A 26,298-nucleotide genomic window follows, 5' to 3' on the forward strand; every position below is an offset into this window, starting at 1 on the left:
TTTTTTAAAACAGTCCCTCCCAAAGCAGCAAAACTAGCAGAGTTTAAAGGCCTAATTCAGGGGTCTGCAAACTGCGACTCTGCAGAAGTTCATGGACTACAAATCCCATCCGCCCCAGCCAGCATGGCCAATTGGCCATGCTGGCAGGGGTGGATGGGATTTGTAGTCCATGAACATCTGGAGAGCCGCAGGTTGCAGACCCCTGGCTTAATTGATCACTTATCCATGAGCTACATTTGGCCCAGTAAGTCACTGAGTGTAGAACTGGTCATGGGTAGCAGGCTCGGATAACTCTGGTGAAAAGCCAGAGTTGCCCCAGCATAGTTCTATCTACACAATGTGACTTACTGAGCCAAATGATAACTTTTATGGGATGAATTAGTACAGATTGCTCTTGAGAAAGACTTGTTTGAAAGAACAAATTGATCCTGCCAAATACTGGTTTTTATTTATAAGACCTCCCACGTTTCCCACTTCTCTGTTACTCAAGCAAACATCTTTTGTCTTAATGTGAATTATTGTCAAATATTATAATTAACAAGCACCACTGGATCAGTTAGAAATTCCAAGTTCTGATTTGCATCATCTCCAGAATGTTTTCACCTTTAACCACAAAGCTGTAGAATTTATAATCTATGCTTCACCACGAAACAGGTTATAAGTAATCTGAAAAAGTTAAGTAATTGAAAAGCATGTACACTCACCTGATGTAACAAATGAGAAGTGTTGCACTGTACACAGAGTGAGACTTACCTGTAATTTGTTGCCAGTCCTTACTTCATCTGTCCCAAACCTACATTTCTAAAGCTTTTCAGAAAGTCCTGTCTTGGGCATGTACGTACAGCATTGTTTGAAGACAATATCCTAAGTACAGTAGCTTCCTAAGAAAAGCTTGGGATTTCACTCATTTGCAAATATTGAGAACCCAATCACTTCATTAGCACACAACCAAAATTAACTGTACTTAGGACCAGTCGCGGAGCTACAAGGGGGCGGTGGGGTGCGCCATGGACTGGGTGCACGCCGGGGGTGGGGGCGGAAAATCGCCCCCAGGCCTCTCCCCCTTTCCCCACCCCCATGGCTTTCCCCGCAGGGGCCCCACCCCCCTTCCCACATTTACCTTAGTTCCTTTCCTTTTTCAGGCTGCAAAAGGCCTGTTTGCAGTAAAAACGGCATGAGGAACTACTGTTCCCAGGAGACCTTGGGGCTCTCAAGGTCTCCTGGGAAGTATAGTTCCCATCAGGCTGTTTTTACTGTGAACAGGCCTTTTGCAGTCTGAAAAGTTCCGAAAAAGGAAAAGAACTAAGGTAAGTGTGGGAAAGGGAGACGCGGGGGGGGGGGGGCATGGGGGGTGGAAAATTAGAATGCGCACTGGGTGCAGTTTGGCCCAGCTACGCCTCCGCTTAGGACCCTGTTTTCATATCAATTCATGTGTATTAGTTTAGTTGTGGCACTTCATGTTTTCAAGACAGGATTGTCATGGTTTTTCCAGTTTTCACAAATTGATTGGAACACATCCTCACTTGGAAACAAATTTCATTGCCATGCTACAAAGTTTACAAGTAAGGGACCAAACTCTGGTTAATATTGAACATTCCCTGATTTAAAGAGCCTTCTGAATTTTACCTCTGCAAGTTCAAAAATGCTTTATAAAAATTAAAATTTTAGCTTCACGAGAAGCCAAATGTGACTTCATTAACTCAAGGAACAGTTAGGTCTTTTTAAAACCTGTGTTCTAGATATCTTTCTTTAGTATTTCACAAATTTTGAGTTAATATTCCTTAAACATCTGTGGTTGCATCATTTTTGTAAATGTTTATTGTAGAATGTGCCATTGATCTTTCCAGAGGGTAGTTAAGGGTATACATAAAACTGTGTGATGTGCAATAACAAGCTTAGAAATAAAATGGTTTGAAAGGGACAAGGATAGTGGCTATTCCATGGACAAATAAAGCTACTAATACTATTTAACATTTATTATGTGCCAACCGTGTGCATCTTTTCTTTTCCACCTTTGGAAAGAAAATATGGAGTAACAGTAAGTGTGATGATCCATCTCCAGAATCTTTTGAACTAGCTGGGTAATCTAGGCCTACTTATTTATAGCCTGAACTCTAAATGTGAAGGGTATTTTGATATTTAGCAACCAATAAGCTCATCAGAAAAAGGAACTTGAGGGGAAGAAATATTTGATGTGTATTATTGTCTGTTAGCACAGTGAACATTTCTGTTAAGCTGTATGGCTAATTTAATGTGTCTACAATATAGCAGTTTCTTTGCCTAATAAACAGTTATTAACCCCTGGAATTTTGTGATAGATTGTTTCAAATTGTGCACTATTAATGGCAATCTCAACACTGAGCCACTTGCAAGATACGTTAGAGACTGTTGGTTTACTGTTCCAGTTATAAAAGGACAAATAAGTTAACAGCAACTGTCCATTGAGGCTCTTTAAAGTCATATGTGAACAAAGTATACATATGGAGGTTCAGGAGTTGCTCTCTCTCTCTCTCTCTCTCTCTCTCTCTCTCTCTCTCTCTCTCTCTCATCCATGAAAGACAACTCTTATATTAGCTACAAGCTCCCGCTAGATATTTGTTGACCTTAAAATTAAACTGTCTTTGTAGCCCAGTACCAGGAAAAGTGGCAATAATGCAATCCTATCTACTACGGCTGAATAATGGAGATACATCACACACTACTTAAGATGGCATTTTAGGCTTCAACAGAACTCATTAGTGGTCACAGAAGATACTTTTAACAACTCACTTCATATGTTTTCAAGTCACAGAAGAAGAAAGTTTATTGTCGTGTCAGCACTGTCAATCTCACATACTTTGAACAGAATCACATCAAAGACTGCAAAAAGGCATTTGTGCAGTTCTTAATTTGCCAGGTTTGCACATGAGATGTATACTTTATCATTAATGAAGCCCCAGCCAATCGTAGGTATACTTTGCTAGGATAGTACATGGCTCAATGGGTGCAACAATTATAAGCGATGGGTAATGTGAACCTACATCAACCTTCTGTAGGAGCTTCTGTGACCAGTTACTGGTAGAAGGCGGATGAGTCTTGTACATCAGATATTCTCGCTTCAGTCACCTATATGAGGAGTAGTACGAGCTCACTGGCATCGTGCAAAAAGGCATCCATGTTCTTCAAACAATATTTAGCCAATTTATCTAGCTGATGAAATACAATCTGATAAGACTTGGAAGATGACCCTGTTCAATCAGAGAAGTAGATTTTTCAATGTTTCAGACATTTTTAATGACCTATTTAATTTGGACATTCTGGGTAAGAAGTAAGGAGAAATACCTCGTATAAGGAGGCATCTGCTATGACTGAGTTACAGGCATGCATGGTCTTAAAGACTGTGCTCTCTGGAATTACTGGGTTGTCATATACAAAGTTATGTAGATTAATTATTTCAATTCATAGCTTTCGTGATTAAATAAGATTTCTTAACAAACCTAAGCTTGTTGAGATACTGTTTTAAGCTGATCACACTACAAATTTTACAGCCCAATCCAAAGGAGGGGGGGGGGGTCATCATAACATTAGAAAGAGCCTGCTGGATCAGACCAGAGCCCATCTAGTCCATCACTCTGCTACTCGCAGTGGCCCACCAGGTGGCTTTGGGAGCTCACATGTAGGATGTGAAAGCAATGGCCTTCTGCTGCTGCTGCTCCCGAGCACCTGGTCTGCTAAGGCATTTGCAATCTCAGATCAAAGAGGATCAAGATTGGTTGCCATAGATCGACTTCTCCACCATAAATCTGTCCAAGCCCCTTTTAAAGTCGAAGCAACTTTTGGAGGTAGCTTGGAGTCATGCCAGTGGATTTGCACTCCACAGGGCACTTACCCCACCAGAGGGGTATATCTGGATGTGGGTGGCTGCTGTGGCCTTTCACAACAGCCAGACACAGTTCTCCTGCACCCCTGCCAATGTAGCAGGGGCATTCCAGATGCATGGCTGCGGGTGAAGACGACATTAGTCAGCTTCCATCCCAGCTTTGTCTCCCAGAATGCCGGCGCCTGGAGCTTGGACAGTGTAAGTCCATTTAGCCCTCTGGAGGGCTTTATGGTGGCAGGGGAGGGGTTTGTTTGTTTGTTTGCCTCACCGTGCTGCCAAAAAGTCCTCTTGGAGGTGGCATGGCAGCACCATTCCCTCCCATCAAAGGTTCTGGATTGCACTGCCCATGTTGGTGAATTGTGGTGCCTGGTTCAGACATGATGCATAGTCTGGTTATGTGACAACTTCCAATTCATGGGCACTCCTTCCCTCCTCCTCTCCCTCACAATTCAGTGATTGAAAATGTTCTGATTCCCAACAAACCACAGTTTCTCATGACAACCAACGTGAGCAAAAAAGACCACCTGTGAATTGTTCTCTCAGCCACAAAACAGGAGCCCAAGCTGTGAGTAACAAGCCATTATTTGTTGTTATGTTTGGGTGCATCCCTTGTGCCCAAAGAATAGGTGACAACCGCTAGCAAACGTTACACCAGTTTTGGCACTTTTGGCACTAGTTTTCTCATGAACAGTTCGTGACTCACAGTTTACCAACCGAACTGCCTAGCAAGCATTCAAAACCAAAAATTCCATGTCCAAGCTGATCTGAAAGTTAACGTTAGACTTTTTTGGGACACTGTATTTAAGAGAACGCTGGACTGCCCGAATATCAAGGTCATACCATCAGTATAGCAAAGATAATATGGAACATACAGGTACATGCAAGGATTTATGTATACCTTAATATAACTTTTGAGTTTCTGTGCACAGTACCCATGCCTCTCAGAGCCATCTAAAATGTTCCTGACAACTCTCCTGAAATATAAGAAAGGCTTAGGAGACACAGGATACCAGATTGTGAAGAAGGAAAACAGGCAAACATTTCTCTGGACAGAAAAAGAGAGGCATGAGCTTCTCTAGTTAGCACTTGGTAAAAGACAGTTATACTACTGCATTAGCAAGAACTAATAGTAGATACATTGGCCCTCCACAGAAGTAACGAACAAATACCAGGAAAAATTGTTTTTAGAATCTTCAGTTTACTTCCAACAAATTCCCAGACAAATTTAATACTCGTAGATTTAATCAGTACTAACAAATCATATTTTCTTTTTAAACGCTCCATTGTACACCACAAAACCAAATACTTCATCTATTGCTTAATTTTACCTAAAAACCAGTGCCACTTCTAACTGTTGTCCTGGAAATTGACATACTTTTGTCCACTGCTGCAGAATTTATATACATGTTACAAAAAATCAACTCCCAAATTCAGCTCTAGTAATGCCAGAACAGGGACACCAACACTAGGATGACATTCATGTGTGAATGCACATCAGACTGAAATGCAACGCAGTGTGTACAGATGACAGTCACATTTGAAAAAACACTTGTTTACAGATGTTCCCTAGGCACACTGCATTACTTTCAATTCAATGTGTATCCCTACTCACATTCTGGCACTGTGTTGACAACCCTTGACTAGAGCTGGATCAGGTAAAATATGTAGTACTTCCTATACATAATCCCCCTGTATTTTGTCCTGCCTTCTTAAAAAAACAACAACAACGTCTTCTTCGTTTTTAAAATTATACAGAGCAAACTGTCCAGAAACATTTTATTCTATGTGACTGAGTTATTACAATAAATATGTGGAACCTTTTAACTACTCAGACATGCAACATCAGAGGACCTGTGTGCATTTGTACAGAACTGTGACATTCACCAGGATGGCAAAAACATTGTTAGCAATTTACAAAATATACAGACATCCCTTGGATAACCCCCTCCAATGCCTAAATGAGAGATCACAGAATACTGAGATTCCAGTATTGAAACTTCGTATCTTGAACAAAACTTGCCACAATTGAATATTACAACATGGCTTAAATAGGCATACACTTGTTAACTGACACACTTTTATTTTTTGTTAAACATTTTAACATACATCAGCCTTCTGACACATTTCAAACTAGAAGAAGTTTAAGATCAACTCAGTTTCTCTTTACTTAATCCAGATTATATTCTAGGTGTCTGAATGAGTATAACTAGATAAAGAATTCTGTACACACTATACTTTAGAACATAAGAACAAGCCAGCTGGATCAGACCAGAGTCCATCTTGTCCAGCTCTCTGCTACTCGCAGTGGCCCACCAGGTACCTTTGGGAGCTCACATGCAGGATGTGAAAGCAATGGCCTTCTGCGGCTGTTGCTCCCGATCACCTGGTCTGTTAAGGCATTAACAAGGTGCCTTTCTTCATTTTCTGGGACCAAAAATGGGTACAGGACTATTGAAAATGCAGCCTGCATCTACTTCAAGTTCTACGTTAACCCCTGAGAAAAACAAGATATTCCAGTATCATCTTTTAAAAAACACAATTTTTGCCATCTGATGTGATTCTGACAATAAGAACCAAGATTAGCAGCCAACTGCATAATTGTTACTGATCTAGAAATAAGGAGTAAGAAAAATATGCAACAATATATACATGCTTCCCCCCTGTGGCGCGGGGCAGGAAGGGTTGCACAGGCAAAGGTATTGGATCTAGGACAGATCCATTATTCGTTTTCATACTCCCCATTTGATGGTCCTTACCTCCATTGCCCCTAATGTTCAAAATTATGCAACTAATATTAACTATGCAAGTCAATCCATTATATTTGTATCTGCATAAATTTGGTTTACAGAACGAGGATTCTTCTAGTTACAGACTGTAAAGGATAAAGATAGTTTTCCTTTTCTGTGCTGCGAAAGAGGTGTGGTTATTATCCTCCATGAGTAAGTATACATCACTGGCACTGGTTTGTACCTCATATTAGGAGCATTACCAAGGACTGATTTCTGCTTGCTTACTGATTCTCTTGTATCCCAGTGATTGCTCTTTCCAAGTTGACAGAGATACTTTCAGATGCAGTACTAGACTAATAGTTCTAGACTTCAACATGCAGGCTGCCTACCCTGCCAGAGCTGACCCAGAATTTCATATCTTCTTTGACTGCCTTGATCTTCTCTCAAATTGTGACATGCATAATACATATGAGAGGTTACACTTTGGACTTAAATGTTTGCACTGAGCATTTAAGAGGAGGTTTTGTTTCAGGGTTCGATATGGCCTTAAGCATAGTCTGACTACTATCTACCCAAGGTAAAGATGAAAGTTGTCCTAGAAGTCCACTAGAAAATTAGGAGTTGTCGATTCATGGAGGCTTGTGGATTTCAGAACACCCTGAGGGATTTCAGGATTCCAAATACGTGTTTTGCTGAAACTGCAGTAGGAGCAGGAAGCTATTTGAAGCTATCAACAAGGCTGTCTCTCATTGACCTCTCCCACCCTGGGGGCATAATCCAGTCTCCTGTTTTACTGTGGAGCAGGGCAGTCTGAAGGAGGTCAGGAGATGTCTTGAATGATGCTAGCTGAGAACTCATACTAAATCTGACACATTGTGTTATAAAAGCCATTGGAAGACTTATGACAATGGTAAAAAAAAGTTACTTCTCTGCTGCTACTGCATCAGCTAGTTCACACTCATTCCAGTTGTTCACAGGAGTTTGGCATGAGCTGACCCTAAGTATGAGCCTTTATTGTTTCAAGAACAGACCATTAATCGTGATACTACTGCTAATTTTTTTTTGTTACTCAGCTATCAAGAATACGCTCTGATCTGGATGCCAGTTGTCACATAAGTCTACCAGAAGAAATGTCTGATACACTCACTGTCTGCTGAATTTATGGACCATTTTGACGCAGTTTCTGGGACTGATGCTGGTAAGGTGCTGGGACCTGTGAAGGCCACTACTTGTGCCCTGCATCCTGACCTGGCCCATCCTAGCTACTAATTATGTAAGAACCACATTAATAAACCTTTATATTTTAAATAACTAACTAACTCAGGGCAGCTTCCCATGACCACTGAAAGAGGCCATCCACTGCTTTAAAAACAATTCCTATGGGAAAAATGATTTGGCTAACTACCACCCAGTCTCTAATCTATCTTTCCTGAGCAAAGTGATTGAAAGAGCAGTATCAGACCAATTTTAGGCCTTCCTGAATAACCCATCTACTCTGGGTCCTTTTCAGACTGGTTTCAAATCAGGCTATGGAACAGAAATGACCCTGGTGGCTTTAGTTGATGACCTCCATGTTAATATAGACAAATGTCATGCTTCTTTGTTGCTTCTACTGGATTGATCTAAAGGCTCTGATACAGTGGGCCATGCCATTTTGTGTGGGAACTTGGAGATAGAAGTAGGTTATCAGGGGATGTGCATTAGAGCGATTTGAATTATTTCTCAAGGATCAGAAGCAAAGTATTGCCATTGGAGATCACTTATCAGATGCAATCTTATCCACCATGCTTTTCAATCTCTATGAAAAAATCAGAGTTTTGGGGTCAGCTGTCATGAATATAGTGATGTTATTCAGTTCTGTAGATCTTTATCCAAATTTCCTCGTGATGCAGTAGAAGTTCTGAATCACTGACTGGCTGCTGTAGCTAACTGACTAAGAGTGAGCAAATTCAAACCAAATCCTGAAAAGACAGAGGCATTGCTGACATGCTCTCCATCTTCAATGAGGTTCAGATTACTCTTGCAGACTCAAGTTAAGAGTCTTGGGGGTATACTGGATCCAACATCATTGGTAGAAAAGCAAGTCAAGGCAGCTGCACAAACCACTTTCTTCCATCTCAGTCTAGTGTGGCCCCCTACCTTGATATGGCTGATGTGGCCACTTGGATCCATACCCTAGTGACTACTATGAAGAACTCTACATTGCTCTCCCCTCATAGTCAACTAAAAGACTCCAAATGGTGCAGAACTCTGCAGCTTGGCCATCGTTGGCAGCTAGATGCAACATATTAAGAACATAAAAAAACATAAGAACGAGCCTGCTGGATCAGACCAGAGTCCATCTAGTCCAGCACTCTGCTACTCACAGTGGCCACCAGATGCCTTTGGGAGCTCACATGCAGGATGTGAAAGGAATGGCCTTCTGCTGCTGCTGTTCCGAAGCACCTGGTCTGCTAAGGCATTTGCAATCTGAGATCAAGGAGGATCAAGATTGGTAGCCATAGATCGACTTCTCCTCCATAAATCTGTCCAAACCCTTTTTAAAGCTATCCTGGTTAGTGGCCATCACCACCTCTTGTGGCAGCATATTTCAAACACCAATCACATGTTGCGTGAAGAAATGTTTCCTTTTATTTGTCCTAATTCTTCCCCCCAACATTTTCAATGTATGCCTCCTGGTTCTAGTATTGTGAGAAAGAGAGAAAAATTTCTCTCTGTCAACATTTTGTACCCCATGCATACTTTTATATACTTCAATCATACCCTCCCCCCAGACGTCTCCTCTTCAAACTAAAGAATCCCAAACGCTGTAGCCTCTCCTTATAAGGAAGGTGCTCCAATCCCTCAATCATCCTCATTGCCCTTCTCTGCATTTTTTCTATCTCTTCGATATCCTTTTTGAGATGTGACGACCAGAACTGAACACAGTCCTCCAAGTGTGGTCGCTCTCACTTTGCAGACACTCCATTGGCTAACAGTTGTATATGTGTGTTAAGTGCCATCAAGTTGTTTCCAACTCGGTGACTTAATGAATCAATGTCCTCCAAAATGTCCTATTGTTAATAGCCTTGCCCAGGTCTTGCAAAACTAAGGGCCATGGTTTCCTTTACAATGTCAGTTCATCTCACATTGGCTCTTCCTCTTTTTTTGCTGCCTTCAACCCTCTTATCATTATGATATGAGTCGCCCAGAGTCCCAAAGGGCAGTGTAGAAATCAAATAAATAATAATAGTTTTTTCCAGTTACTCTTTTCTTCTCATTATGTGACCAAAGTACAACAGTGTACTGGGCTCAATTTAAGATATGGGCTATAACATACAAAGCAGTGATCTCTCTCTATACTCTGCAGCAACAGCTTTGCTCAGTTGAGCTGGGCCTTATGCAAGTGTCAGCTTGAAAACAGGCAAACTCAACAACTACCCTCACGCATGTGTTCTTTGTTGTGGCTCCCACCTTATGGAATGTCCTGCCTGGTGAAGTCAGGAAGGCTACCACTCTCATAGCTTTTTACAAACTATGCAAAAAACTGAATTATTCAACATGGCTTTTTACGCAGGCAACAGGGCTGTACTGTAACAAAATGGTTCCAAAAGAGATTTGGGATTGTGGTCTATACTACTGTGTATCGTTCCATACTGTCTGTTGCTGTACGATCCTACAATGTTATTTTTTGTACCATTTAGTGCATCATGTTAATAATTATACTTTACTTCTGCTCTGTTTCATATTTCTGGTTGGTACCAGATTTCTACAATCCAAATACTAATGCATTTTTCGTTGGATTTCCCACCCTGTTGACTTGCTCTGTATAATCTGTCTTGAGTCCCAGTGACAAAGGAGCACTATAAATAATGGAAATAACAACAAAAATTCATAAAACAAAACAAAGACTAACATCTTTTACTAATCTGGAACACATGGTCTATCACTACATATGATTTTACACACCTTATGTTTTACAAACAAGCTGAAAACAACCAGGTTTAAAATGTAATTCCCGTATAGTCTATTTTATAATATTTGTGATTGTGATAAAATTACTAAATTCATCTTGATTAGGCCTATAAAGTAACAGTCATAATCTAAAGTATGCAAACATGACCATTTTAGGTATTAGACCTGCAAGGATTATTGTTTTTCTGAGTAAATACTGGGTTAGAGTGTACTGACATTAGGATCTATCCTGCAAAACTTTAACGGTTCTCAGTGTCAGAATTTGAAGTTAATCCAAGATACCTTCTAGGGGGCCATTCAACAATACATGTTCCTTATACCATCAGGTTAAAACAACATGAATTTAAACTGAACTTAAATTGGACAACATAAACCTAACTGCAGAACATTAAGTTCAGCCAAAACTACCAGACAATTACTAGGTCCATAAAACATGGCCAGTAGCTTAATACTGTGCTAAACCAACTTTTGAATAAATGCATTTTATAAAATGCCAACTGATTAAATCACACATGAAGGCCGAGGTATGTTAAAAAGGATTCAAGTACATAATTAAAAGCCAGTTTGAAAAACCTTGATTAGAAAATATGATTTAGGTTAAAAATGTAAACTGTATATTCAGATTACAACCAACAAACAGAGTGATTGACAAAGCTAAAGATTTTGTACCATTGTTTTAGTGCACACACACACACAAAATAAACTAGAATGCTTAAATACAATAAAAATGTCACTGCATTTAACACAAGTCGGACAGATCCAGCAATATGGGAGTGTTCAAAACATAGGATAATTTTTTTTCTTGAGGCAAATGTTTTTCCAAAAACAGGAATATCAAAATTAAAAATAGATATAATCACTCAGCTCTGATTAAACTTAATTAACTTTTCTTTGTTGCATTACATATTCCTTCAATTAGAGTATCTGTGTAGCAAAACCATTCCAAGCTAGAAGATCATACACCATAAGAACAGATCCCAACAAATACTATAACCATAGTTGTAGAGACAGATTCTGGACCAAAACACTAGTTCAACGTGGTCAAATAACTGTTTCATGCAAACTCAGATTTTTATCAAAAGACCTATAATCCTAAAAAAAAGAATTTACATTATCTATCGTACTTATTTTAAGCTTACATTTGTCCTTCATCAGCTGCTGAAGATGTACAGCAGCAGCTTTTAAATGTCACGTTCAAACCCGTCAGCCACCCTGTTCGTCACATAAGAAACAGGGAAGCAAACTATTAGGAACACAAAGAGTTGCTCCAAAGTGCTTGTGTCAAGTCAAAGAGAAAGGTCTTGGAAAGAACTGACCAGAAAACCCCTAGAATCCATTTAAGGTGACCCCAGAAGCTGCCATATCAATTTCAGATGCACTGTTGAAATTTTCACAGCACGCCTCCAAAAATATGGAGAAAAATATAATTCAAACAATGTTAAGTTAGAGAGTAGCCAGAAAGTACTTTTGAATAAATAAGTGTACAAAGGAATGAAACAAGGACCTTTTCCCTGTTTTAGCCCATGCACAGCTGAAGAGGAAACATACATGCTGTGTGCATTTTGAACACAAGTCTTTAGGGAGTATAAGAGACTGGAAAATAAAATACAGCCAGAAAACTGTTGTGGTATTCATCTTTTTCTTTTTCTATATTTGGTTACCCTTGAAAGCATTTTGTGCAGCACTAGTTGCTGCTGTTGATGCAGCGTTGGCTGCAGCAGTTTGTACAGTTTTGTTGGACATTACACCCGTTGCAAATTCTTGTTGAGCCTTCTCAAAACTTGCTCCAGTTGTGCGGTACAGTCCATGTACCTAAGGGAAAACACAAAATGAAAGGCTGAGGCATATTTCAAACTTGAGCGGGGGGAAAGCTTTACTTAAGCTTGTGAATTACATGCCTGGTCACAAGAAGTCAAGATGACCAGAACAATTTCAACAAAAATCAGAGTTACTTATCTACAGTGAAGAAGTTGTTTTATCAATTAACAAATAACGACAGTAACATAACTGTGATGGACAGCTGAATATTGATGTGCTGCCCCGGTCATAGAATCTTGAATGGAAAGAGATTCGAAAAGGCCCCTCCCCCGCAAGAATCCTACAGAGCAACTGAGAGTTGGCAGTTGGAGAATGTCAGTTGGAGGCTGGAAGAAAGGTGGAAGGAAGAAAATTGTATATAGGATCAAAAAGGCTCCTGTGTGTGGGATGTGAGTTGAAGCTTCCGGAGGGAAGCTTGGTTCTATGACCATTCCAATAGACAATGGGACAAGGTGTCAAGACATCCTGCCTCACAGCTACAAAATCATTACTGTTAACTATTAAACCCCAACAGGTGCCTAATTCTGACTTTTCCCACTTGGCATGGGGTCTCAGCCGAAAGCTCTGAAGCTCCTCCAGTTACACTGCAATTCACACAAGAGGAGAGATATGAGCTAATAACTTTTTATTATACAAATACCAACTACACAACAGATTTACTACAAAATTATTAAAGTTATATACCTTTTTCTTTCAAATTTCTTGAGCCATATAAAGTTGTCTAATGTCATTTTAACATAAGCTTGCTTAAATGCAGTTTGCAAAAAAATGTAATATTAAAACTGCATACCACCTCAAAAACAACTGTATCTTAAAGGACAGAAAGTCTTTCTCAACCTAAATATAACTCTATGAAAGTCAGAGAGAGACCTCAATACACACACTGAAAACTATGAAAGGCATTTAGTTGCTATCATTTTTTTGGATCTGCACCCAGGCACCCCTATGTCCATTTTCCAATTTGTTCTCTGACCTGAGGACACATTGTAGCTATGATCAGATATTTTACTTCTTTTTATTTGTACTCCAAAATGGGTCTTTGGTGCCTGATCCAATGAGACCCCAATGAGGCAAAAGTATAAAATGTGCAAGTCTATTATTGTGGAGAAATGCCCAGAATCCACAAGTTCCCTTCATAAAAGGCAAAAAGGTAAGCACTGGACAACAGAGTTTGCAATCAGGGGAATAAGGGCAAATTCCAACTAAATTTTATTTGCCTAAAATTATACATGTAATAAAGCTGTATTTTATGGGTGGACTATCAAGTAGCAAGGATCTGAAGGCAGAAAAACCACTTACCTTCTTAAACATAACTAGTGAGATGACTGCAGATGCTGTGAAAAGTGCTGCTATGATTATCATCATAATGCCTACTGGAATACTAAGGTTAAGGCCAGTAAGAGATGAAATCCATCCACTACAGACAAAAAAGAAAACAAAACTCTTTGTACGTACATACATATGCTCCAAAATGGTACATCTAATCATGGAACCATTGGCTGTTGTTCCTTACACTAAAATACCCAAGGAATGTATAATTCTCTGTAACATGTACCTTAGTAATTCTGATAATACCAAGTAAGAATCAAGGTTTTAAAAGAATTTTATGCAAAAGATTGCTCAGACAGGATTAAGAATGTAAAGCATATACACATTTCAATTGTTTTAGAGATAGATTTATCATCTTATTGCATTCTTGTAACTAACTTTGGCTCCAAATACTGATTGAGAAGTCTATTCAAATGCCTTCTCTCTCTTTCTCTCTTGTTTTTGACAGTAATCAGAGCTAAAGTTTACAGACCACCAAAATCATCACAAGGACCATTCAAATACCTTCTGCAGCTAGTGGTGTACCTAAATAATGTTCTTTATATGCACACAGAATTCCATGGTCAAAATCTCATGGTTTTTAATTAATCCAGGCCAATATGATTAGCCCCCTTATCTTTGTACATAGTACAAATATTAAGTCTATAACTTCAGAAATATTCTGATCTTTAAAAGTTTGCTTTGAAGAAAATTATCCTCTTTAAAACTATCTAAAGAACACAGGTCCCAAACTCATATACTGTTAGTTACCAAAAACGTATTTGTCCCATATTGCGGTTCCTGCAAATATGTGCTTTGTAAATGGTGCTGACAGGTGAATTATGTGCCAACAACTCAGGGAAATGACAAGGGAAACCCCCCCCCCCCCCACACACACACACACACCACACAACATTTTCATGGCATTCCCATCATAGGAATAATTCTGAAAACTGAACAAACATGACACGTGAATAATTGCCCTAGATTTCTCAAGTATCATGTATTACAACTGAAAAAACCCTGCAGGATAAACCAAAAGTTCAATAGCATAGCAGTTAAAAGGCTGGGATAAGAATCAAGAAGTTCCTGGTTCTAATCTTTGTGTTGCTGGTGAACATATTAGTAGAGTGCCGAGCCCCGCTGCCTCAGTCCCAGCCTCCACCCATCTTTATAGATGGGAACAAGAAACGGACTTACCTCACAAGGTTGTTACAAGGAGAAAAGAATAATGCATATAAAAAGCTTTGAAGATTCGTAAGTGCTACATAAATGCCACAAACGAACAAGTTGGCAGGTAATTTAAAACGGGTAATGGGTGCCATAAATCACTTATATTTACCAAAGATTAGAAGTGTTAGTTTGCTGTAACCGAAGAACAGAAAGTCTTGTGACACCTCAAAATCAATGAATTTTGGGGGGCATAACATTTTGTGAGCATCTTATGAAACAGGCCCTGGCTCATATAAGCCTATTCCCCAATTAATTTGTTAGACTGTAAGATGTCATTATAACGTATATATATATGAGCTCCCACATAATGTCTAATGACTAATAAATAAAATATATGAACACCGATCCAATCTCATAATCAGCTCAAATATTACTTTATTCCTGGTCCTGATGCAACTGAGAACTGAGAAACTGAGAAAGGTTAGTTTTTAACGTGTTCAGCCAGATTCTAGCAGACCCAGCAGTCAATTTTTAGACAATATTCTTAAGTACCCTGATTCTACTGAGACACAGAATAAACAGAAACAGGTTAAAGAAGTTTGTATCATCTACAAAAGTCAATAAGTGAAAACCTCAGCATCAGCAGCATTTGGCTGGAAATGCTAGGTGTGGGCTTCCATAGGACCTGGAATATTTGAACCCTTCTAATTTCTAGAATGTCGAAGCGTGGCATTCTCCTATCTTACTCTGGAAGCTATTCCACAAAACTGGTCCAATGAACAAAAACACCTTGGATTTTAAATATATCTATATTTACAGGGGGGAAAAGTTGAAACAGTGAACAGGAACTTACTGGAAGTGTGGGGTGCTGGGGCTTTGCAGATATCTGCATATACCAGTGGGTCTCAACCTTCCTAATGTCGCAACCCTTTAATACAGTTCCTGATGTTATGGTGACCCCCAACCTTAACATTTATCCATTTTACAGATGGAAAACACTGATGCAGAGAGTCTTAGGCGACCCCTGTGAAAGGGTCGTTCGACCCCCACAGGGGTTGCGACCCACAGGTTGAGAACCACTGGCATATACAGTCCACTAATACAACATATAGATTATATAATGTATTTGTATTTTAAAACAGCTGTTCATCATCTGTACATAAAAATTCCTTTGAAGTTAACAGCACTGACCTTTACTCAAAGAGATGGGGCCATGAGAAATAAATCAGAAAGTGAAATATGAAGTGTGGAAAATGTCCCTTTAATTCAGTGGGAGTTTGGCAAGTATAGCTATGCTATAGACCAGCGATTCTCAACCAGGGTTCCGTGGTACCCTGGGGTGCCGTGAGCATGTCCCAGGGGTACCGCGGCAATGCTACCAGCCCCCCTCACTTTTGTGGTGTCTCCCACCAGTGCCAGCAAGGACATGGAGCTGCCCCATGGGGCAGGGCCTGCTGCAAGGGCAGCAGCCACTTCCCAACCCGTCTCCAGTGATTCCCTTCACCCTTGGAGGTGAAAGTGTGGGGATGGCAAGCAGGGGCATTGGGAGGGGAAGGTGGAGGGGATGGCAGGGGTACCATGAGGTATGAAGAGTGAAGCCAAGGGTACCGTGATGTCGAAAAGGTTGGGAAACACTGCTATAGACTATGCATAAGAAGACTTCCCCTCCCAAATTCATATATTACATATTCTTATGTTGCAGAAAAGTTACAATATAATTAGTTACTCATCAAGGCTAGTAAAATCAAGTATTCATTCATTTCTATGTTTTAAAATCCTTTCTACAATTTACTAGGAATCAGTCTCAATAACTGTTGGCACAGTTTTCCAACTTCCATAAAGCTTCCCTTTCCCCATTTCTTTTGGTCCATTTTATGTCTCTGTTGATCTGCCTCTCATGACCTGACTGGCTGATTGGCTCTGATAGTTTGGCAAAGATTATGTCTTTTCTCTAACATTGTCTTAGTTGCAGTGATATCCCACAGAGGATGGGTAGCCTAGATCAAAGTATACTAGGGATACCTGAAATATAGGCCCTGTCTGCATGGCAGAAAGGGTGCCTCTCCACTGGCACAAATTATGCCGGTGGAGGGGAGGGGGCCGTTCACACGGGAGTGTGCGAGCGGCCCCAGCAGAGGCCGGTGCAGAAGAGGCGGCTCCGCACAAAGCCGCCTCTTCTGCGTCCCCCCCCCACTCACCTCGTCCTCCAGCGTCAGTCTGGAGGACTGCAGGGACCCGCCCATGCTGCCCTCTAACCTCCAGGGGTCGGAGGGAAGCGTGGGCGGGTCTCAGCAGCCCTCCAGACTGACGCTGGAGGACAAGGTGAGTGGGTGGGACGGGAAAGCGGCATCTTCGGCGCGGTGCTGTTCGCACCGCGCCGATGGGAAGGTGGCGCTTTCCAAAAACCTCCCTCGGGAAGGGAGGTGGAAAGCGGCACCTTTGCACCTCTCGGGGCCACACAGGACAGCGCTGCTGAGTTGCAGCAGCGCTGCCTGTGCGAACAGCTCCCCAGGGACCGATGTTTTTCCATCCCTGGCCCGTTGTTTTTGGCCCCGTGCAGAAAGGGCCATAGATTCAAAATTTAATACAATTTAATTCTATGATCATTATAAACATCACCACCCCATCAAATCACACCTTGCCAGTGCAAATCAATTGTGGAATTTTTAATATAGAAGGACAGGCCACAAAAAGGCGGAAGACACTGCTTATGCTATATATGCCAATTATGGTATAAGATTCTACTTAACCTTCTTATCTCTTGCAACAGTCATTATGCTATTGAATTTTAACTTCTGTTTACTGCTTAACAATGAAATGGGTGACTTACCAGTTGCCCCATCCTTGGAAACCTGCAGCCTGAAGGACATGAACTGCAAACTGACAAATGTACACAAAGAAGAAAACAAAGAATCTGAAAGAACTGTCACTCCTGAAAAAGAGAAAGGGGGGAGAACATGAAAAATGTCTTCACAGTGTTTTGCCAAGCATTACCAACAAAATTATGCAAAACATTAAACATAAACTGTGGTCTTGTGACATCAAATTGCTATGGAAACAGAGCTGCTATCAATACCAACTACACTAATTAAACACTGCATGAACAGCAGAGTAACAAAAGTCTTAGAAATAATTAAAAACGGTTATGCAATCAATGATGGGACCTCAGCATTGTAACAAAAATGGACCTTCACTTTGTTGCCTGATAGATAGTCAAATGACACCTTCTTATTTCCAATCCCTTACTTATTTTATTGGAGAGATGCCTTATTCACCGGTCACTATGTCAAATGCCACCTATTGCATTATGTTTTTAAAGGATAAAAGGATGAAAAATGTGGCCCCAGGAAGTCTATGGATCTTAAGGCCCTCTCCTGTGCACAGTAGACATTGCATCCATGGAAGAGGGAAAAGACATTTTTGCTGATGCTGCTTTCTCACTGCAGCCCTCAACTTTGATCCCAATGATGTTTCTCAGGATCTAGTGATACACAGGATACAATTTCAATGTGACAGAAAACTACAGGGGGAGCAGAAAAGTGTCAGTTTATGCAGTATAGTTCTGCTTGCATTGTTCAGACTCTAAGCCTTTAGATCTTCAATTTTCCAGTTTGTTACTTTTGGGAAAATAAAAAGTATAAAATGAGTGTATCCACAAAGCAGTCACCAATGTCACATATGTTCATGCTGCCACATTACAATATTTATTCACTTTTTAAAAAAGCACATATATTTAGCAAGCAATAATGTGATGTAGTCTAATGTTCTTTAAAATAGTTTTGCAGGGCCTGTTAGGCTGGGATATTCTGCCGGGTCTATAGTTGTGGACAGCTGGCCTCCCTACGCTGCTACCCTCTTTCTTTGACTAGTTCTTTCTTTGACTAGTTCTTCCCTTTATTATTATTAATGTTTAAGGGTTCCATCTGGAACTTTAAAGTTATTAAGGATTTTAAACATAATTTATATGTAAGTAATGGCCATACTTAACTACTGGCTCAGATTATCTTTTCTCATACTTGGTCATGTCCCATTGAACATTAGTGGTGATTTTCAATCTATATTGCAACAGGCAGTGGTATCTAAAATCTCATCTTTGGATTTTTCTCCACAACTTTTACTCAGCATGGACTTTGAACAGGCCAAAGAAGCCATTGAACCACATGTGGCAGACACAGAGCACCAGTTGGATTTAGCCACGTCTCCAACTTTTATTGCTAGTGAATCCAGTAGTTACTCTACCTCTCCTATGGTGTATTTAACTAATCAAGAAGTACCTAAACATAAAATGACTTTTACTCAGGCATGATGCTGTCCCCTCCCTTCAGCTGCCCCTGAAAGCCTGACTTCTGCCAGGAAAGGGCAGGATAGAAATTGAATTAAATACATAAAAAATAAACTGTAGAACTATGAGACAGGTCCAAATTACATCTGCTGCAGGCAGAGTGAATTTTGATGATTCTTCTTTCCCACACGGCAGACCCCCCCCCCCCCAAGTTGCACCAAACACTGTTTGAAAGTTCACCCTCACCCAGAAACCATAGGAGGGAACATTTTGGGGACCTGCAGGAAAGGGTAGAAAGAGGGACACATCTGTTCCACTCACAGACCTTTGGATCAAACCTCAAGTTTATGTAATTCAGTGTAATCATGTAAAACAGCCAAGGATTTACTTTAATAAAAATGCTAGAATTAAACATCATGAGTTAGTATGATCTTTCATAAGAAAAATGGAATGGTAGACTGATGGGTTGAATAGCTGAGTTCCACATTGACTCATTTAGCCAACCCACCTCAACACTGCTTGTAAAAGAGTAGGAATCAGCCAGCAGCAAATTCCACTTACAATTACTGAACATTTACAAGCACTCACATGAGAAGTTCTACAATCAAATTAAGAGACAAGACGATGATTAAAAAGCAATTAAATAACGTAGAGTCTTAACTGCACAAATTCCATGCTAGATGGAAATTGTTACCTGAAGGCTCCATAAAGTGGTCTGTACCAGCAGACAAATGAACAAGGAGTAAAAAGCAAGAACCAGAGAATGCTCAATCCAAAATCAACTCCTCGCTTCGGCTCCAAGCAAAACCAGGCCAGACATCCAAAGATGTTAAGAAATAGTGTTACTGCATGGACTACAAAAAACACAGGCAGGTGTACATTGAATTGCCACAATTTTAGAAATTTTAGAAATACTGTCTATAGACATCAACATTTAAAACTTTGCCAACTCCACAGATCATATCAAAACCTGATCATGATGATCCGTTTGCATAATAGAGTTCTTAAAAGTAAACACCCTTCAGAGCTGCTGCTTTCAAAAATTCAATTATATTACAAGGAATCTAATTTTAAAATAAATCTTAACATAGTACAAATAAACCAGTTGCAGTCTTTACACCAACTCTCTTAAAAATGAACCCAAAGCTCTTGATCAAACAACATTGCCAGTGACAGCCCCTCCCACTTCACAAGTCCCTCTGACATTTGTGGGAGCTAGGTGAAGGGGCTGCAACTGGAAAGGAGAAGTAAAATGACCTTATGCGTGACCTTAGCACTGGCGAACGCGTTAGAATCTGTCCATTAAGTTAAAGACTGTCTTCTGTATAACAGAAACAACCAGGGATCAAAGCACAGCTTTTTGGAATAAAGTATCATAAATATGACACATAGGTCCAGTCTGTTTTTCTTCAGATTTCCAGAACATGTCATGGACTGCTGAAAGAACTGAGACAGAACAGAACCATGATACAAGCACAGCACTGTGGTCATAAGGGCAGATGAGGGGCAGGGAGAAGAAGCAGGTAGCAACAAATGCACAAAGACACTAAGTTGGGATAAAACAGACTACAGCTTTATTGATTACAGCCACCAGAAAAATGGGATAGCTTGTGGCAAAGATCTAGGAATTGGGCGACCTGCCAGTCAGCTGATGAAACTCTTCCCCAGCCTGGCCAGAGATTCCCATGTGGGCACAAGCTCTGTGTAGTTCCCTTGCCACCTATGAATGGAGCCTAGTGAAAGCCCCAAGTTGGGCATGTCCCTCAGGGAGCCCCCCCCCCTTGGGGGAGGCAGGGATGCAATCACAGTCTCCCCACTCCTAAATGGATCTGGCCCAAGGACTAGAACCTCCACTGGCTTGCCATTCCACGTTACCACCAGCATGCAAGTTGGGGGAGGGTTCCATCAGACATGTGGGTCTCCCAATTTGTGAATTATGCCACACTAAGGCTCCATTTGTTCTAATCAATAATGCTGTGGCCTGTTTCACTCCACTCAGTTCTGGATTTACTTCTGCGTACCCCTTTTTCACCTCTTGGCCACCTCTGCTGACCTTAGGATTGATTATAAATTGCAATCAGGCCATTTTGTGACTGAAGTGCCCAGCTTCAATTCAAGGAAAAGGCAGGGAGCAGGAGCCCTGCCACAACAGCTTGGGGGCTTCTGGGCCCAGCAGTCTTCTCAGCAGCCCAATGAATTGTGGGTCGTATGGAGAACTCTTGGGGGGGAGGGGGTTAGGAGTAGAACTGAAAAGCACAGGCTTCATTTTGTATCAGCTCTTCCCTTCCTAAGGTCTCACTGCCTAGCCCAGCCACTCAATCAGCTTCTGTCATCCCTCCTTCAGTTGCGTGCAGTTTGGCATGGTCATTTACTTGCTGATCTGTTCCTTATCATAGCTGTATGGTGGTTTCAGGTACTGGGACAGCCTCTCCAAGGTGGGAACCCTCTAAAGGGTTTTGGGAGGTTGAGCCCAGCTCCACTCCAAGGTGGCAAGCAATGCACGGCCATGCTCGGGTGGTCCAATGCTGATCTGGACATGAAAACCTGCCTCTGCTTCCTACCCGACCTGCAAAACAGTCCAATGTAAGTCTGAGGCTCTGCCTTACTGACGGTTGGGTCTACTTCCTAGTCTCTAATTCTTAGCTCTTGTAAGTGTATAAAGAGCTTAACACTAATTGTCATTCACTCAATTTCACCGTGTATATTTCATAAGTTGCTTTGAGATTCCTTACAACTGAGAAAAGTTGGGTATGAATCCAAACTCCTCCTCTTCTCCTATGTGAATGTGTGCCTGAAGACACATCAAGTCACAGCGACCCAATAGGGTTTTCAAGGCAAGAGAAGTTAGGAGGTGGTTTGCCATTGCCTGCCTCTGCATGGACTGAGAGAGTTTTGAAAGATCTGCGATTGGCCAGCAGGCTTTACGTGAAGGAGTGGGAATGGAACACAGTTTTCCAGATTAGACTCCATCACTCTTAACCACTGCACCCTGCTGACTTCTAAGCAGATGCAAATGGTATGATGCAGAAGGTCAAATATAGGAATTGAAAAATTATTTGAACCAGCAATTAGACTTTTTTAATTGCAATTTAAATAATTTAAACTATGGTTTTATGTTGATCCATCCTGACTATAATGAGCCAAACTCCTAGCTTGATAACATTCTTCATATGTTTTATTTTCATCTAAAATAATCAATATTTTCATATTCACACACACATTTATATATATGTGTGTTTTGTCCATGAATATTATTTGGATTCATATTCTTAAAAGTTGTTGGAAATTATAGATATATATGCAGTGGTGGGATTCAAATAATTTAACAACTGGTTGCATACAAGCACCATTTTAACAACCGGTTCTGCTGAAGTGGTGCGAACCTGCTGAATCCCACCACTGTATATATGGAACAGAATTTCTAAAAAGTTTAAGAATCATTACAATTTTTCTTGCTTTAGACAGTGACATTTCTACAGTAATTACTAGATACACAGGCTTTTGCAGATACTATTTAATTATCTGAGAACCAGGCCAGTAAATACATACAGGAACACTCCCCTTCCCTATAATTAGATCTAGTCAAAAACTACACTATTGAAGACATTTTTACTTTTTAAAATTAAACAACCCCCACCCCACAGTTCAATATAAAGCAGCTGCATGTACACTTCTAGACATAACTTTTGTATGAGTTTGGAAAGCAGAACTGGTGGCAGGTTGGTCGTATTAAAGTTTTACACCACTTCCCCACAATGGTCTTTTGTGATGTCAATAAAGGAAACTGAAACTATTCACATGTTGATATTCAACAAGGATTAGGCTTTGCCACACTACCAGGAATACGTCTACCTTGTGCTATGTACATTCATAGGCAAGAGTGATAGATTCACATATAATGTGGGGTATGCAAGTAGCTGAGTATGATTGCAGATTAACTTGTAGCAGCTGACTGACTTTTAGGCCTTTTTATGACATCAAGCAGCAGCACATATTCTCAAAACAGCTTAGTACAGTTTTAATAGACGGTGAACTTACTAACCTATAAGCAAGCAAGAATGAACAGTGAATTGCCCACACTCCTCTAGATCCCTGCAGCTCCTTCTGATCCCTAGAAAAATCACTGCTGGGGTTATAGGACCAATACAGAGGACAACTACGTGAGGCTGTCATGAGGCTGCAGTGAAGAGAAGGAAAGTAATGAAGTTGCTCTTTCTGCGGGGTTCAAAAGTACAGCTCTGTTGACAGAAGGGGGCAATTGCACCGCCTTCCCTCTCCAACCCATGTCCTTCCACCTATTATTTCCCCATGCAAGTTCAAAGAGTTAGCAGTGCCTGCCAATTGGCCATGCTGGCAGGGGCTGATGGGATTTGTAGTCCATGAACATCTAAAGAGCCGCAGGTTACAGACCACTGCACTAGATGAAGATGTTTGACTTTTAAATGGCAACTGGAAAATGGTTGGCAAAGTTTGTAAAGATATGCGAGAAGAAATCAAGCCAGCCATGACATATTTGTATTAATGGAGACAATTTTCCTTAGCCCTGAATAACATATTTTTCATTGTATCTGTATATGCAATATTTTAACCATATTAGTTCAGGGCTGTTTTTCCATAATGATAATATCTAGACTGTTGAGGAACAGAGGGAGGTATCTGCTGCCTGAGTGCATTTTGCATCTTATGCATAAACAGTTAAGGTTTCTAAAACAAAGCAAGGTCGGAGGACAAAACAATAAAATAAAAGACCATTACGGGAAAGTTATATAACACTTTGATGTGATCAACCTTCCAGTCCAAATTCACTTTAGTACTATTTCATATAATCATTATGAATTGCCACAACTTTCAGGGATAGAGTAGTGAATGAATGTAAAAAGACACATATTTTTCATATATACAGATGTAGATATACACACAATGAAAACATCCTGTACCTATAAACTTCTGTCTGAAACTGAGAACAAAAAGTGAGCTCCGATCTTGGGGGGTTTTCCTTAAAAGTAAAAAAAATATTTAAGAGTGTGTGCTTTTGAGGGCCCGTGGGTTTGCTTTTTAAGGGCTCGGGAAAGCTTCTGTTTGTGTGTGTGTGTGGGGGGGGCGTTCTTCATTTTTGGCTGTGTGCTTGCCTCAGGCGTCTGAGAGTGGGGCTTCTAGTGAGTCACCAGCTCTATTTAACTGCCATTCAGATGTTTTACTTATTTATTTATTTATTTATTTATTATATTTGTATACCGCCCTCCCCGAAGGCTCAGGGCGGTTTCCAACAACATAAAATTTAAAACATCATAAATATAAGTTAATTAAAATACATAAAATATTAAACTAGAGATGGCTTCAACTATTCTATTCTATTCCCCCTTTTATGAACCCACGGAAGGCCAGATGTTTACTTGTTATTGCGGTTGATATCATCCCGGCTGGCCAAATGCCTGGCGGAACAGGTCCGTTTTACAGGCCCTGCGGAAACTTTGTAAATCCCGCAGGGCCCTGATCTCACCTGGAAGCCTGTTCCACCAGGTAGGGGCCAGAGCCGTAAAAGCCCTGGCCCTTGTAGAGGCCAGCCGGATCGCCTTGGGGCCAGGGATCACCAGTAGGTCCGCCTCCGATGAACGGAGGGGCCTAGAAGGGCGATATAGGGAGAGACGGTCCCTTAGATATGCAGGGCCAAGGCCGCGAATGGCTTTAAAGGTCAAAACCAAAACTTTAAACATGACCCGGTACTCGATCGGCAGCCAGTACAGTTGGTATAGGACCGGAGTAATCCGGTCCCTTGCTGTTGCTCCGGAAAGGAGTCTGGCTGCCGCATTCTGTACGAGTTTCAGTTTCCGGATCATGGCCAAAGGTAAGCCCGCGTAGAGCGAGTTACAGTAGTCTAATCTAGAGGTGACCGTGGCATGGATCACAGTGGCCAGATCAGAACGGCGGAGATACGGGGCCAGTTGCCGTGCCTGCTACAGATGGTAAAAAGCTGCCTGAGCTGTCTGGGTGACCTGGTCCACCAATGATAAAGATGGATCCAGAGTCACCCCCAGGCTCTTGGCGGACGAAATTAACTTTAATGTCTCGCCAAGAAGCGTAGGCAGGCCAAAGGCCACCGGACACTCCCCACGGCCCAGCCACAGGACCTCCGTCTTAGTGGGATTCAACTTCAGCAGACTTGCACTCAACCAACCAGCCACAGCATCAAGACAACGCTGGAGAGCATCAGGGGCCGAGATCGGCTGCCCTCCATTGTGAACAAGAGCTGGGTGTCATCAGCATACTGATGACACCGTAGCCCAAAACTCCGAACCAGACCCGCTAGGGGGTGCATGTAGATGTTCAAAAGCATCGGGGAGAGTATCGCTCCTTGCGGCACCCCACACATAATGGGGAGACGCTTGGAGATCTCACCCCCTGATGCCACCTGCTGTCCCCGATCTCGGAGGAACGAGATCAGCCAATTTAAGGATGAATCTCGAACCCCGATACCAGCGAGGCGGTGGACCAAAAGGTCATGGTCTACCATATCGAACGCTGCGGTGAGATCTAACAACACCAACAGCGCTGAACCGCCTCTGTCCAAGTGTAGTCGGAGGTCGTCCACAACAGTGACCAGCACCGTCTCAGTCCCATGACCAGCACGGAAGCCAGACTGGAAGGGATCCAGCACGTTTGTGTCATCCAGGAATCGCTGGAGGTGAGCCGCCACCGCTCGCTCAATTACCTTGCCCAAGAATGGCAAATTAGAAACTGGGCGGTAATTGGCCGGATCTCCAGGATCTAAGTGCGGTCTTTTTAGGAGCGGGCGGACCACTGCCTCTTTAAGCCGACCAGGGAAAACTCCTTGCTCAAAGGAGCAGTTGACTATATCCAACAGGTGGCCGCCGGCTTTCACCAACCAGGAAGGGCACGGGTCAAAAGGACAAGTGGTAGATCGTACAGCATCCAGGATCCTGTCAACATTCGTTGGGTCAAGTAAGCTGAAGTGGTCCAAGAAAGGACCCAAAGACGGCACAGGGGCCTCTAGTTCACATACCGTATCAATAGTGGCAGGGAGGGATTGGCGGAGGGTCAGGACTTTGTGTGTGAAGTAGTTCGCAAAAGCCTCACAGCCTAATGCCAAATCAGTCTCTTTTGGACCTATCGAAGAGGTCGTCAACGTTCGAATTACACGAAACAATTGTGCTGGG

The 26,298-nt window shown here is 41.5% G+C and overlaps 1 protein-coding gene across 2 annotated transcripts in view; it reads right to left on the reverse strand.

The window, feature by feature from the left end:
• Nucleotides 1-10,458: 10,458 nt before the first annotated feature.
• SCAMP1 (secretory carrier membrane protein 1) overlaps nt 10,459-26,298 on the reverse strand; it is a 39,629-nt gene continuing 23,789 nt past the window's right edge. For both annotated transcript variants that reach the window (XM_048503662.1, XM_048503661.1), the window contains 4 exons: nt 19,818-19,977; nt 17,672-17,773; nt 13,660-13,777; nt 10,459-12,354 (listed from right to left, as the gene is read on the reverse strand). In XM_048503662.1, coding sequence (XP_048359619.1) covers nt 12,190-12,354; nt 13,660-13,777; nt 17,672-17,773; nt 19,818-19,977 — 545 coding nt within the window. In that variant the 3' untranslated portion in view covers nt 10,459-12,189. The remainder of the gene's footprint in view (nt 12,355-13,659; nt 13,778-17,671; nt 17,774-19,817; nt 19,978-26,298) is intronic.

Source organism: Sphaerodactylus townsendi, linkage group LG07 (genome assembly GCF_021028975.2).
Source record: "Sphaerodactylus townsendi isolate TG3544 linkage group LG07, MPM_Stown_v2.3, whole genome shotgun sequence".
NCBI classification, from domain to species: Eukaryota; Metazoa; Chordata; class Lepidosauria; order Squamata; family Sphaerodactylidae; genus Sphaerodactylus; species Sphaerodactylus townsendi.